This window comes from Ranitomeya variabilis, chromosome 3, assembly GCF_051348905.1.
Source record: "Ranitomeya variabilis isolate aRanVar5 chromosome 3, aRanVar5.hap1, whole genome shotgun sequence".
NCBI lineage: Eukaryota > Metazoa > Chordata > Amphibia > Anura > Dendrobatidae > Ranitomeya > Ranitomeya variabilis.
In genome coordinates this window covers 784989825-785005528 of record NC_135234.1, presented here as the reverse complement: position 1 = coordinate 785005528, position 15704 = coordinate 784989825, and the positions used below count along the sequence as shown (strand labels likewise).

General features: G+C 45.1%; 1 protein-coding gene across 1 annotated transcript in view; it reads right to left on the bottom strand.

Annotated features, from left to right (window-relative positions):
• The window catches only part of LOC143817524 (transient receptor potential cation channel subfamily M member 2-like), an 868795-nt gene that overhangs the window by 832284 nt on the left and 20807 nt on the right, over window positions 1-15704 (bottom strand). Inside the window, exons 2-6 of the mRNA XM_077299005.1 lie at window positions 12360-12579; window positions 12041-12123; window positions 11503-11665; window positions 11164-11344; window positions 9421-9581 (exon numbers count right to left, since the gene is read on the bottom strand). Coding sequence (XP_077155120.1) covers window positions 9421-9581; window positions 11164-11344; window positions 11503-11665; window positions 12041-12123; window positions 12360-12512 — 741 coding nt within the window. The 5' untranslated portion in view covers window positions 12513-12579. The remainder of the gene's footprint in view (window positions 1-9420; window positions 9582-11163; window positions 11345-11502; window positions 11666-12040; window positions 12124-12359; window positions 12580-15704) is intronic.

The window sequence follows — 15704 nt, the reverse complement described above, 5'->3', positions numbered from 1 at the left end:
AACACCATCCAGAGATTACCTTAAACTCTGGCATTAACTCATAACGCCAGAGTAGCAATCCCTGATCAACGAGAGCTTTCCAGACACAGTAACAAAACTTCAGCTGTGAACTGGAACAAATAGGCAAAACAAAACATGGACAAAAGTCCAACTTATCTAGTAGTTGTCTAGAAGCAGGAACAAGCACTGAGAGGCATCAGATAACATTGTTGACCGGCAAGAAACCACCAGAGAAATGAGCTTAAATAGCGACACCCACTACTGATGGAACCAGGTGAAACAGGAAGGAGGATGACAAGTCCAATTCCACAAGCGGCCACCGGGGGAGCCCAGAATCCAAATTCACAACACTTGAGCTCCCGAAAGGCCTCCACAGCATCAGGGGACCAATCAGCAACATCAGCACCCTTCTTAGTCAAATCAGTCAATGGTTTTACAACATCAGAAAAACCAGCAATAAATCGACGATAAAAGTTAGCAAAGCCCAAAAATTTCTGAAGACTCTTAAGAGAAGAGGGTTGCGTCCAATCACCAATAGCCTGAACCTTGACAGGATCCATCTCGATGGAAGAGGGGGAAAAAATGTATCCCAAGAAGGAAATCTTTTGAACCCCAAAAACACACTTAGAACCCTTCACACACAAGGAATTAGACCGCAAAACCTGAAAAACCCTCCTGACCTGCTGGACATGAGAGTCCCAGTCATCCGAAAAAATCAGAATATCATCCAGATACACAATCATAAATTTGTCCAAATAATCGCGGAAAATGTCATGCATAAAGGACTGGAAGACTGAAGGGGCATTTGAAAGACCAAAAGGCATCACCAAATACTCAAAATGGCCCTCGGGCGTATTAAATGCGGTTTTCCACTCATCCCCCTGCTTGATTCGCACCAAATTATACGCCCCACGGAGATCAATCTTAGAGAACCACTTGGCCCCCTTTATATGAGCAAACAAATCAGTAAGCAGTGGTAACGGATATTGATATTTAACCGTGATTTTATTCAAAAGTCGATAATCAATACACGGCCTCAAAGAGCCGTCTTTCTTAGACACAAAGAAAAAACCGGCTCCTAAGGGAGATGACGAAGGACGAATATGTCCCTTTTCCAAGGACTCCTTTATATATTCTCGCATAGCCGCGTGTTCAGGCACAGACAGATTAAATAAACGACCCTTAGGGTATTTACTACCCGGGATCAAGTCTATGGCACAATCGCACTCCCGGTGCGGAGGTAGTGAACCAACCTTGGGTTCTTCAAAAACATCACGAAAGTCAGACAAGAATTCAGGAATCTCAGAGGGAATAGATGATGAAATGGAAACCAAAGGTACGCCCCCATGAGTTCCTTTACATCCCCAGCTTAACACAGACATAGCTCTCCAGTCGAGGACTGGGTTATGAGATTGCAGCCATGGCAATCCCAGCACCAAAACATCATGTAGATTATACAGCACCAGAAAGCGAATAACCTCCTGGTGATCCGGATTAACACGCATAGTCACTTGTGTCCAGTATTGTGGTTTATTACTAGCCAATGGGGTGGAGTCAATCCCTTTCAGAGGTATCGGAGCCTCCAATGGCTCCAAATCATACCCACAGCGTTTGGCAAAGGACCAATCCATAAGACTCAAAGCAGCGCCAGAGTCGACATAGGCGTCCGCGGTAATAGATGATAAAGAACAAATCAGGGTCACAGATAGAATAAACTTAGACTGTAAAGTGCTAATTGAAACAGACTTGTCAGGCTTCTTAGTACGCTTAAAGCATGCTGATATAACATGAGTTGAATCACCACAATAGAAGCACAACCCATTTTTTCGTCTAAAATTCTGCCGCTCGCTTCTGGACAGAATTCTATCACATTGCATATTTTCTGGCGTTTTCTCAGTAGACACCGCCAAATGGTGCACAGGTTTGCGCTCCCGCAGACGCCTATCGATCTGAATAGCCATCGTCATGGACTCATTCAGACTCGCAGGCACAGGGAACCCCACCATAACATCCTTAATGGCATCAGAGAGACCTTCTCTGAAAATCGCCGCCAGGGCGCACTCATTCCACTGAGTAAGCACAGACCATTTGCGGAATTTTTGGCAGTATATTTCAGCTTCATCTTGCCCCTGAGACAAGGACATCAAGGCCTTTTCCGCCTGAAGCTCTAAATGAGGTTCCTCATAAAGCAACCCCAAGGCCAGAAAAAACGCATCCACATTGAGCAACGCAGGATCCCCTGGTGCCAATGCAAAAGCCCAGTCTTGAGGGTCGCCCCGGAGCAAGGAAATTACAATCCTGACCTGCTGTGCAGGGTCTCCGGCAGAGCGAGACTTCAGGGACAAAAACAATTTGCAATTATTTTTAAAATTTTGAAAGTGAGATCTATTCCCCGAGAAGAATTCAGGCAAAGGAATTCTAGGCTCAGACATAGGTGCATGAACAACGAAATCTTGCAAATTTTGTACCTTTGTGGCGAGATTATTCAAACCTGTAGCTACACTCTGAAGATCCATTTGAAACAGGTGAACACAGAGCCATTCAAGGATAAGAAGGAGAGAAAGAGAGGAAGGCTGCAGTATAGGCAGACTAGCAAGTGATTCAATTAAGAGCACACTCAGAACTAGAGGGAAAAAAAAAAAAAAAAAAAAAATTGTAGCAGACTTCTTTTTTCTCTCCTTTCTCAGCCAGTAATTTAACCCTTTTTTTTGGGCCGGTCAAACTGTCATGATTCTCAATGGCGAGAGAACATAGCCCAGCATATATGAGAACTAGCTCTTGGAAGATGGAAACTATACTGACCATGAACTAAACCTGCCGCACAACTAGAAGTGGCCGGGTAGCATGCCTACGTTTTTTTATCCCTAGATGCCCAGCGCCAGCCGGAGAACTACCTAATCCTAGCAGAGGAAAAGACAGTCCTGGCTCACCTCTAGAGAAATTTTCCCAAAAGGCAGACAGAGGCCCCCACATATATTGGCGGTGATTTTAGATGAAATGACAAACGTAGTATGAAAATAGGTTTAGCAAAAATCGAGGTCCGCTTACTAGATAGAAAGAAGACAGAAAGGGCACTTTCATGGTCAGCAGAAAACCCTATCAAAACACCATCCAGAAATTACTTTAAGACTCTAGCATTAACTCATAACACCAGAGTGGCAATTTCCGCTCACAAGAGCTTTCCAGACACAGTAACGAAACAGCAGCTGTGAACAGGAACAAAATGCAAAAACACACAAGGACAAAAGTCCAACTAAGCTGGGAGTTGTCTAGTAGCAGGAACATGCACAGAAAGGCTTCTGATTACATTGTTGACCGGCATGAAACTGACAGAGGAGCAAGGTTATATAGCGACTCCCACATCCTGATAGGAGCAGGTGAACAGAGGGGATGATGCACACAAGTACAATTCCACAAGTGGCCACCGGGGGAGCCCAGAATCCAATTTCACAACAGTTAACTGTATGTTTTTCTGTGTTTTACTGCTTTAAACCCGACTAGGGTTAACTCTTAAAGGGATCCCTTAGTTTACCCGGGATCCCTATTTTTGCCTTTTTGCTTTTGTTTCCTGTTGAAAAGAACTGCTGGATCATGAACGATGCATGATACAAACTCCTTGTAAATAGTTTGCACCTTCTTAAAGGTGCTCCTTACTGGTTTTACATACAAGAAGGACTCTTTGCGAAGATACGGTTCTTGGAACCCGCACCGGAGTCCTTACTGTGTATGGACTGGTAGCTGGAGAAGCTGTGCTACCTCATAAAGACTTGGTCCCCTCTTAAAGGGGATGTTTACCTGTGCACTTATGAGAAGTACTGCCTTAAAACAGTAAAGTGGTGATAATGTTTTGAAAGAAGAAGTGATAATGTTTTGATATAGTGAGTTATATGTGGTCAGTTAGACAATTATAAGAAATGTTGATAATGTGCTCTGGAATAAAGTAATTATTGGAAAGGTGCAGTAGACCCGTAGGGGTAGACATAAAGTCCTGCATAAGTGAAAGCTAGAAGAAAGATGCAGCAGACCCGTAGGGGTAGACATAGTGTCCTGCATACATGTTAGTAAGAAAAGTAGTGAAGGAAGTTTAATGTTTTACTTAATAGGAAATGTTTAATAACGTCCAAGAAAATGAGGACAGGAAGTGAACCCGTAGGGGTTAGTGGTGAGTCCTCCTAGGAGCCATACGGAGATGGCTCAGTGATCCTAAACTGAAGGAAAAATGATATGTTCTATACTGTGTATAGTGGTGGAAGGGCAGTAGGCCCGGGCTGAACGGGGCGGTCCTGCATAGAAAGGAGAGGCAGTAGGTCTGGAGCCGTTAGGACAGGCGGTCCTGCAGACTTAAAGAAGGAGAATGAAGTTAATTGCCTTATAATGTGATTATAAGAAGGTTTTTGTGGATGCAGAGTGTACGTCCTTAAAGGCAATGTTAAATTATTGTTTGAGAATTTGCACTAAGTAGAATACCCGGTTGGGTAAGAAAAGTTATTTATAGTAAGTTATCCAAAGTATTTAACCATGTTTGTAACGTTCAAGTGTCCTCACCTCCCATAAAGGGAAGCTCTGTTCAAGTATGCTTATTGTTATTGCACTCAACAAAATTGTATGTCTTTTTGCTAACCTGTATTGTTGTTTTCTTCCCAGTCCCGGAGTACTGGATTTAACCGGGGGGGAGTGCAGCGCCCCAGAGTCCTGGTCGTTGCAGTACTGAAGCTCTGCCGCTAAGGGGAGCTATGGTACGTCTGATGGCACTGAAGGAGTTCATCTGACCAGGTATCACATACACCAATACATTTCACAGTCGGGCCTCCAGGGGGAGCTAAGGGTGCTATTTATTAGACCACTCCTCACCATTGTGGGTAAACTGGGGGTCAGGCAGGAAGTTAGTTCAGAAAGCTGACTGGGTTGGAACCAGGCAACACCTTGTGGCAGCGGGTGTTGTGGGGGAAGATTCGGTAGGGTCTCTGTCAGGTTTGGGACCCTGACAGAGGCCTGGCAACAAGGAAGAACGTCACGGGACCGTGCCTGCTCAGCATAGCGGCGGTGCCCTAAGAAAGGATCAGAAGCGAGATATATTGTGCTGAGTGAGAAACGAGATCAAAGCAACAAGGAGAATACCAGTAGGAGTCGTGCTGTAAGACCGAGGCAACATCCTACTGAGGCGCACAGCCGGCGGCCGGAACGCCGAGGAAGTATTTATATATCTAGCTCCAAGCAATACTTCAAACCAACGGCAGGACAGTCAGTCATAGGCGGGCTGTCTCACACCAATCACCTAAGAAGACATAGGGGGCAACTTGTGGAGAGGGGCGACTCTAGGGTCCCGGAAGAGCTCCGAGCCTACTCGTCATACGGGTGCGTCCCAACCATAACATCGGGAGGGACGGAGGATTAGCAGAACATCATCTAATCGAGTTGTGAGGGAACATAAGAAACAGACACAACAGTTGTGGGGACTTCCCGTAAGCACAGCAGGGAAGGACCACAACACATTGCGCTAGTAGGAAGGCACAGATTTCCACCTGCAAAGAGAACTCTGGAGGTGCCATTGGACCGGCCGGACTTGCGCAGCCTGGTTATCCGGATTCCGGACTGAGGACCCAGAGATCTTCAGTAAAGAGGTAAAGAGACTGCAACCTGGTGTCCTCGTTATTTACTGCGACCGGCACTTCACAACTACACCATCGTCCACCACTCTTTCACCGGACGTCCCCCTGACAGGCAGGGCCACGGACCAGGCCTAGCCACCGTGACAACCCCCCAGAACAGAGACTCTGAGGCCCGGTACCGGGTACCCCTCGGCCCTGCGGCAGTGGGGGCGCTCCATTAGTTTCTCTCCTTGAGAGCTATAACTTTGGCTGCCTCAAATGTACAAATGGAGAATATACAAATGGCAATTTGTAAACAAGATTGAATTACTGTATACCCAATGCATTCAGACAATCACATAGCTGCATTTCTTGTAAAACATTAACAGATGTGACAGACAATGCTCATAGTGACACAATCTTGATAAATGTTTGTTTACTCACTTCACAAACAGTTCTAAGCCTCTATATGTTTGGTGTTTGTCATTGTAAAACATTAACTGAAACTCTGGTGGTTTGATCTAAATCCCTGTGGCTTTTATTTTCTAGGGGTTTATGGCCCCTCGACTGATGAGTCCATGATATCTCAGTTTCATACAACCTTGAAAAGTGGCCACTTGAAGGTCTGGGTGAAACTAGAGTTACTACATAGTGTAAATCACTACATAAGACCATAGAAACATGACTAAGATAGATGCCAAAACTGGGGTACCTGTACATGTACAGTGTGCTGATATCTGCATAATTGGGGATGCCCATGCAGTGTAGGTAATCTCCCAGGGGTTCTCTGTCTTGGTGTTGCTTCTCTGATATTCCAGACTGGTGATGTTTAAAAGCCTCTTGGTGATGATCTAACTATACTGTATGTAGCTAATCTTCATATATACGTAATCACTATATTTATTTAATCCTTATATGTAATTATTAACTTTTGTATGTTAACATATACAATAGTGTACGCACTGACACTATTCAATCATACTATTCCTTGAATTTTGTAGTTTGCAATAAAATTGCCTTGTATTGCAAGTATTAGCCTTATTTAAAGCCGTATCCGAACCTTAGTGTTAAAAACATGGCAAATAAAATTGCCAAATTCTCCTGTAAATAACTGTGCAAAGAGGGAACCATCATACCATTAAAAAATACAAGTGTAATTTCATGGGCCCATCCAGTATGTGGGTTCAAAGGCATAATGGGGTGCATATGAGTGACTATGCCGCAGGGCTCGCCTTCCTGCCAATGTGTAAAACAAAGGAGTACAGAGTACAAAATGCATATTGTGAAGTGGGTTTTCTTGTGCCCATCCAGTATGTGGGTTATAAGGCTTATTGGGGTGCATATGACTATGCAGCAGGGCAGGCCTTAAATTCAATGCAACACTTTTTCAGGAGACCCCCCTGGACATCTAATGACAGGGGTATTGGGGTGCGTCGTAATTCTTGGCAGCCCATCCACTCACAGCATAGGCTACAACAGTTTAGGAGACCCACTGTTTAATAATGGCCCTTTAAGAAGATTAAAGGGAACCTGTCACCCCGTTTTTTGAAGATGAGCTAAAAATAGCGTTAAATAGGGGCAGAGCTGGGCGTTACATTAGTGTCTTTTGTGTGACTTTATTACCTACCTATGCTGCCGAAATACCTTTGTAAAGTCGCCGTTTTGGGCTGTCACTCACGCTGGTCTGGTCCTATGGGCGTGGTGACAGCGCTGTTTCTCCCCCAGATCAGGCTCATCATTCCGTTGGTGGCGTAGTGGTGTGCGCATGTCCAACAGAGAATATCCACTGCCCAGGTGATGAAAAAGAGCGCGATAGGCGCTATTCAGCCGTTTACCGGTGGGCGCGGCCATATTTCTGTGGCCGCGCATGCGCAGATGGAGCGCTCTGCTGCCTGGGGCTTCAGGAAAATGGCCGCCGCGATCTCCATCTGCGCACGAGCAGCATCCCGCAGCCATTTTCCTGAAGCCCCGGGCAGCAGAGTGCTCCATCTGCGCACGCGCGGCCACAGGAAAGATGGCCGCGTCCACCGGTAAACGGCTGAATAGCGCCTATCGCGCTCTTTTCCTTCAGCTGCGCAGTGGATTCGCCTGTTGGGCATGCGTACACCACTACGCCACCAACGGAAAGATGAGTATGATCTGGGGGAGAAACAGCGCTGTCACCACGCCCATAGGACGTAAAAAAAACAAACAATACATACTCACCTTCTGATGTCTGTCACGTCCCCTGGCGTCCACAGGGTTACGCGCTGCTGCCGAGCTTCCTGCACTGACTGAATGTGTCAGCGCCGGCAGCAGCGATGACGTCACCGCTGTGCTCTGCTTTACGGCCGGCGCTGACACATTCAGTGCAGGAAGCTCTTGGCAGCAGTGCATAACCCTGTGAACGCCGGGGAACGTGACAGACATCAGAAGGTGAGTATGTAGTATTTTTTTTTTACTTTTACAATGGTAACCAGGGTAAATATCGGGTTACTAAGCGTGGCCCTGCACTTAGTAACCCAATGTTTAAAAAAACACCAGAATACAGGCAGAGATGCTTACCTGTTCAAGGCCTCCAACAATTGCACTAACCAAGGTGCACCAGGCCCAAGTAGAGATAGCAAATACACAGATGCAAATAATACCACTAATGCAGCCAACCTACAATCAGGAATTGGCCGCTTGGAGCACCCGTGCAAAAAAATAGTCTGTATGTGGCATGTTCACACAGGAATGCAAAGTATATGGTGCAAAGCCTATTAAGCCTATTAAGCCTGTAAGGACTGCCAATATACAAGGACCCTTGACGTGGGTTAGCAGCTTAAATATTGTGGCCATAATATCAACCAATACCTTGCATACATTGTTATGTTTTTGGTGCACTGTATATTTTTCTAGGATGCGACTGGGCCCTAGATGGCTCTGTATACTGTGGCCTCTGTTCACACAGGATGCATCATGGTTAGCCCGCTATATATATGGCGTCATTAATAGGCTTAGAGCCATATACTTTGCATTCCTGTGTGAACATGCCACATACAGACTATTTTTTTGCACGGGTGCTCCAAGCAGCCAATTCCTGATTGTAGGTTGGCTGCATTAGTATTATTTGCACCTGTGTATTTGCTATCTCTACTTGGGCCTGGTGCACCTTGGTTAGTGCAATTGTTGGAGGCCTTGAACAGGTAAGCATCTGGTATTCTGGTGTTTTTTTTTGTTTAGTATAGTGGAGGTTTTCACTCTTATGGTGTTTTTTTAACCCGATGTTTACCCTGGTTACAAGTGAACACATCGCTGGATCGGCGTCACACACGCCGATACAGCAATGACAGCGGGTGATCAGCGACGAAATAAAGTTCTGGACTTCTAGCTCTGACCAACGATATCACAGCAGGATCCTGATCGCTGCTGCGTGTCAAACACAACGAGATCGTTATCCAGGACGCTGCAACGTCATGGATCATCATTGTTCTCGCTGCAAAGTCGCTTAGTGTGAAGGTACCTTTACTCTCACTTTTCTTCCTTTTGCAGCCCCCCTAGCCCTGGCTATGACCATTTTACAGCACTGAAGTTCAGGTCCCCATTGACTTATATAGGGTCAAGTTGGAGTTCTGAACAGGACCTTTTACAAAGTCAGTTCGAACCCAGAAAAACCCAAACATCCATGGGTTCTCTCATCACTAGCCCTGTCTTTTTCATCATTACACAACTTCTCCTTCTTGCAGTAATTTTAGTGTTGAGGAATGAGGAGTACATAACTGGAGATCACAATCACTAGTGAGGAGGATCACTAATGGCCGGTGATCAATGTCACAGCTGTGGAGAGGATCTCAATCATTAGGAGTCTCACCGCTTCGCTCAGCAGGTATTCTCTGTTGTGGACAATTCCCCAGGTGGCAATGCCGATGAGGACAATCTCTGAGTTTTGCTGGTCTCCACTGAAGTCCCTTATGGCCTCTCCCACGTGCTTCATGACTCCAGCATGAGAACCTCCTGTGATGATCCACGCACCTAAGTGGGAAAACACATATAGATGTCTGCCAAGGAAAATGATGACAATCTGGACTGAGCTCAAGTTACCAAAGCATGAAGTATGAGTGAGCCAATGTCAACCCTGCAAATATACCTGGCGCCCAAGTTACCAAACCATGAAGAACCACCTGAGCCATTGTCGTCCCTGTGGATATACCTGGAGCCCAAGTTACCGAACCATGAAGTATGAGTGAGCCAATGTCAACCCCGTGGATATACCTGGAGCCCAAGTTACCGAACAATGAAGAACCACCTGAGCCATTGTCGTCCCTGCAGATATACCTGGAGCCCAAGTTACCGAACCATGAAGAACCACCTGAGCCAATGTTGCCCCTGCAGATATACCTGAAACCCAAGTTACTGAAGCATGAAGAACCACCTGAACCAATGTCATCCCTGCGGATATAGCTGGAGCCCTAGTTACCGAACCATGAAGAACCACCTGATCCATTGTCGTCCCTGTGTATATATTCCTGGAACCCAAGTTACTGAACCATGAAGAACCACCTGAGCCATTGTCATCCCTGTGGATATACTTGGAGCCCAAGTTACTGAACAATGAAGAACCACCTCAGCCATTGTCATCCCTGCGGATATACCTGGAGCCAAAGTTACTGAACCATGAAGAACCACCTGAGTCAATGTGGACCCTGCAGATATACCTGAAGTCCAAGTTACCGAACCATGGAGAACCACCTGAGCCAATGTCATCCCTTTGGATATAGCTGGAGCCCAAGTTACCGAACCATGAAGAACCACCTGAGCCATTGTCGTCCCTGTGGATATACCTGGAGCCCAAGTTACCGAACCATGGAGAACCACCTGAGCCATTGTCGTCCCTGTGGATATACCTGGAACTCAAGTTACTGAACCATGAAGAACCACCTGAGCAATTGTTGTCCCTGTGGATATACCTGGAGCCCAAGTTACTGAACAATGAAGAACCACCTGAGTCAATGTCGAACCTGCAGATATACCTGAAGTCCAAGTTACTGAACCATGGAGAACCACCTGAGCCAATGTCATCCCTGCGGATATACCTTATTATGAAATGTTAAATGGCAGACATCGAGGTAGGAGATGAGAATCCATAGTTTACAATGGGACAATCTGGGGAAATGTGAAAGGAGCCTCATGTGGCATCACTGTGGACTATCACTGGTATCAGATGCAGCCAAGATAAGCAGAAGTTAGATAATGTTGCAGTATCAGTATATAAAGTGACTGGAAATGTGGCTACTAAGGGGCCATTACAGTAGGGGCAGCACTAGTTGTCTCCTTACCCCAGTGCATGACTCCAATGAATATACTGAATTGCATCTTTAACAAGAGAACGATAGGGATGGGTCCAACATTCATGGAAATCCCACAGAGTGTCTTCAGATGGCAGAACACACCCCTATAATTGTAAGCCATTTTGGTCTATATAATGATCTCCACTCTGTTTCCTCTAAAAATCAGCAGGACAATCTGAATCTAGACCAGCACACTTCAACCTTAAGGCCAGGATCTCCAGATTGGAGGTTTTGGCCGAAGTTATAGATAAGTGCCACCATCTCACCTGTACTCTGTGCAGCTTTCACCAGACCACGACTGAACTGGTTCTTCAGTCTTGGGCTGATGTTGAAGTTCTTTGCTCCCCCTGTCACAGATATGAGGAGACTAGGCATGCTGAGGCCCCACTGCTGGGTCATCAAGTCAAACAGAACCCTTGGCTTTGTGTCACACGAGGCACGCACATACTGTAAAGGGTAAGGGTTGCAGGTTACAATAAATGGTAGAGAAAGAGATATCTTACTGCTCACTAATGTCTGGCACATGGACACATGGAAACTAAAGCTTAACGAAAAATAAATGGCCTCCCGAAGAGCCAGAGGGATTGGATCCACTATGCACTCACTTTTGCCCAAGTTCTATTGGTTCCTGTGAAAGTCATGTCCCCATGGGCATCACTAGGAAATTCTCTGACATGCTTCTGAGGATCCCAGGAAATATCAGCAGTCACATCAGTTGTCAAACCCTGGATGTGCCGATCTTGGGTGTTACCACAACCGCAAATGTCTCTGCAAGAGAAAACTAAATGATGAAAAGACTTTATCATGTCTCCATCATCTCAATGACTCTCTGTTGTGAGACGCCCCATCACTGCCCCATCACTATGAGGAAGCAACTCGGCTAGTGATGGTCAGTCCTGTAAAAAGTAGAAAGTTCAATATGACAAAAATTAGGGAGAACATAGAAAATTCTCTAATGACTTATTCACTGGTCCATGTAGTGCTTGGCCTGGTAGCAGGACTCCTGGCCACGTATGCCTGGCTATAAGGCTGTTAGTGCAGGCCAGGAAATCCATCCATGAAATATACTGTACAGATAATAAACATTCAAAGACCAAAGTAGAATAAAGTTTTTGACCAGTAGAAATGTCTCTCATTACTCACTCCTCCCCCGAGGATCTGGGAATGAAGGCCACACATTCTTTCTTCTTAATATGCTTTGACACCCAAGAGTTGAGAACATCAACCTGCAAATAAAGTAAATAAAAATTCACTAAAGCAGAAAAAGACAAAAAGAGAATGTTTGACATAAAACAAATCTGTGTTCTGAAGGAAGAAATGAATATAAGGTGAGAACATGTCTCAACAGTCACTATTGTTTGCATCTCAGCTTCACCCTCTGGCACTCATGGAATGGAGGAAGATATGACTGAAGAGCCACAGCAGTAAATACAGATCATGGCTGTTACATGAAATCCTTCACCTTAGCTCCATCCAGGAATTGCGGGGACGTCTTCTTCTTCTTCTTGGCGTCAGCGGTGCCAGGACGGTATGGAGAATGTAAGTTATTTCTCTGGTGCAGATCCGCCCCGTCCACCCGATCAGTGTGCTTTACTTTACTCTTCGTGTTTCCCATGATGTCCAAGATCCATTGGATGACTTACGTGACAAGGAAAGAGCAGTGGTAGCAGGACACAGTCAGACTACAACAGAGCAGATGATATTTGTCAAAATGAGACGTAAAATGGGAAGAGCAGGAATGTAGACAGGACGAGCATTAATAACAATAGTGATAATAACAGACATGGTGCCAACATATTCCACAGAGGAACATGTATGGACAACATCAGACTAAAAGAGAAAAGAATGTCCAGCTTCACCGAGTCCGTAAAAAAGAGTTTTCTTTATTCACAAACCTTAAACATGGAGGATACAGACTTCAGCACGAACCATATGGGTAAGAATCTCAACGCGTTTCTGGAGACTAAGCTCCCTTAATCATTACCATGTTTAAAGTTTGTGAATAAAGAAAACTCTTTTTTACGGACTCGGTGAAGCTGGATATTCTTTTCTTTTTTGGACTTTATACGCCTGGACACAGCGGGTCCATGCTCCCGAGGTTTGGTTCTTGCATCACGGGTGAGCTGGTTTATATTCCACAATATCAGACTGTCAAGATCCATGTTTGGATTCGTGACAGCTCTGGCTCCGCTATAATTTAAATGTAACTTTTTTCCTTTCAGGCCAGCAAGGGTTAATGTCAGTTTCCTTGCTGCAAGCTGCTAAGTTCCTAGGTCAGCTGATGTGGGTGGTGACCACTCCCACCATCCTTTAAATAGTCACATGACGCATCAGCTGACAGTTGGTGATAGAGTTATTCTATGTAGACCAGCCCTGGAGTGTGCATACATATTAGTGCATAAATTAGAAGAAAGAACACATTCAAAATCTCATGAACACATAAGGGCCCCTCACACGAAAAATCAGAGAGACCACATGAATGCAAAGTTCAAAGACATAATAATTTTTATTGAAAAAACATACAAGTAATAAATCAACTGTGATACAAATCCAATCACTGGTGATAAAAAGTACCTCCGATCAACAAAACGGCAGGTCACATATGGCTAATGTATAAATACCTAAAAAACGCCCAATATTGGCCAACCAAAAGTGGTTAATAGCCTAAAGAAATAGCGTGATGGTTGTGGTAAACAGGGAATACCTGATAGAAACAGTTATGCGTAAAAAAACGCTATATATGTGCAAGGGGATTACCTGCAACTAGAGATGCATAGTACATGCTAATAAAATGTGTTTATACAATGAGAAGGACTCTAACAATGGTAGATAGCAACCACTTACAACCACATTATTTAGCAGGAATCACCAATATAATCAAGGAAACTGAGAGTATAATTACCACGTTATAAGGAGACAGTTGTCAGGTCCTGTGATCCTTCTAACATGGTAATTATACTCTCAGTAACTCTCAGCTTATAGGTCTAGAAAACGAGTACACAAGCTCCAAGGTGTCGAAGGGAAGAGTAAGCCTGCATCATACACCAACAACAGTGGCTTCCTCAGGTGGGTGGCTGAGCGGCTTCCTCAGGTGGGTGGCTGAGCGGCTTCCTCAGGTGGGTGGCTGAGCGGCTTCCTCAGGTGGGTGGCTGAGCGGCTTCCTCAGGTCGGTGGTGTGAGATATGAGAAAATTATATCTGCTTGATATCATTTTCCTATCTGATGGAATCCCCTGTTAGATTCAGTTTGACCCAAAATACTTACTCCAAATTCTGTCCCCCACCCTTGCATTCCCCCAGGCCATAAAGGGAAATGAAATACAGCTCAGTCAATGGGACCTTACTATCCAGCAAAGGCACTTCCTTGGAGATAGCTGATCAATATTTTTCTTTAATTAACCCAAACAACAAGGCGTTTGAAGCTCTCTCCGGGGAGGGGGGGGGGGGCAAAAGCATAGACCCTGTGTCCCCAGCAATTGTCACAGGGGTGTGAATTTGTCTGCAGGACCAGCCAAACTTGATTCCTTTGTCTGACTCAAGCCACATGCACACACACTTTGCGGCACCACAGATCCCAGCAAGGTTCTGAGATACTGAAACTTGAAAATGACCTATAATACCAGAATGCAATATCGCTGCGCCTAGCCGAGCACATAATTGGAATCTGCATTCTTTTCCCCACGAGCCCATACCAGGAAGCTGCCCCTAGCACTCTGCGTTATGGAGTTTCCGAGTATAGCTACCAGGAATTAAATACAGTAGCTGTGTTTGGTCTCCCTGCACAGATAAAATCCAGCAGAACCCACTGGAGCTGCCGCTGTTTCATTTGGACCTTCGGGCGTAAAGTTATGGGCCATCCACGGTTCTGCCTGGAGAATCATGTTCTCAGATATGATATGAGGAGGCAGCCCAGCCCATTGGTGGGTGCAGCGTGTGAAAGGGAGAAGCCTAGGAGATATTAGGCAGCTCCTAATTTTGGACTGAATTTTTCTACTGGCAGGAGGCCCGTTAGCTGACGCGGCCAGGGAATCACATAACTAATATTTGGACCTGTGATCCACCAACGCCTCCCTGTGGTCACATGCTACATAACACGGTAATTGTAATTATCTGTATCCTATCCTTGTACTACACTCCTGACTGTATACTTGTATATTTGGTCTTGTATACACAGTACAGACCAAAAGTTTGGACACACCTTCTCATTTAAAGATTTTTCTGTATTTTCATAAATATGAAAATTGTACATTCACACTGAAGGCATCAAAACTATGAATTAACACATGTGGAATTATATACTTAACAAAAAGTGTGAAACAACTGAAATTATGTCTTATATTCTAGGTTCTTCAAAGTAGCCACCTTTTGCTTTGATGACTGCTTTGCACACTCTTGGCATTCTCTTGATGAGCTTCAAGAGGTAGTCACCGGAAATGGTCTTCCAACAATCTTGAAAGAGTTCCCAGAAATGCTTAGCACTTGTTGGCTCTTTTGCCTTCACTCTGCGGTCCAGCTCACCCCAAACCATCTCGATTGGGTTCAGGTCTGGTGACTGTGGAGGCCAGGTCATCTCACGTAGCAACCCATCACTCTCCTTCTTGGTCAAATAGCCCTTACACAGCCTGGAGGTGTGTTTGGGGTCATTGTCCTGTTGAAAAATAAATGATGGTCCAACTAAACGCAAACCGGATGGAATAGCATACCGCTGCAAGATGCTGTGGTAGCCATGCTGGTTCAGTATGCCTTCAATTTTGAATAAATCCCCAACAGTGTCATTAGCAAAGCACCCACACACCATAACACCTCCT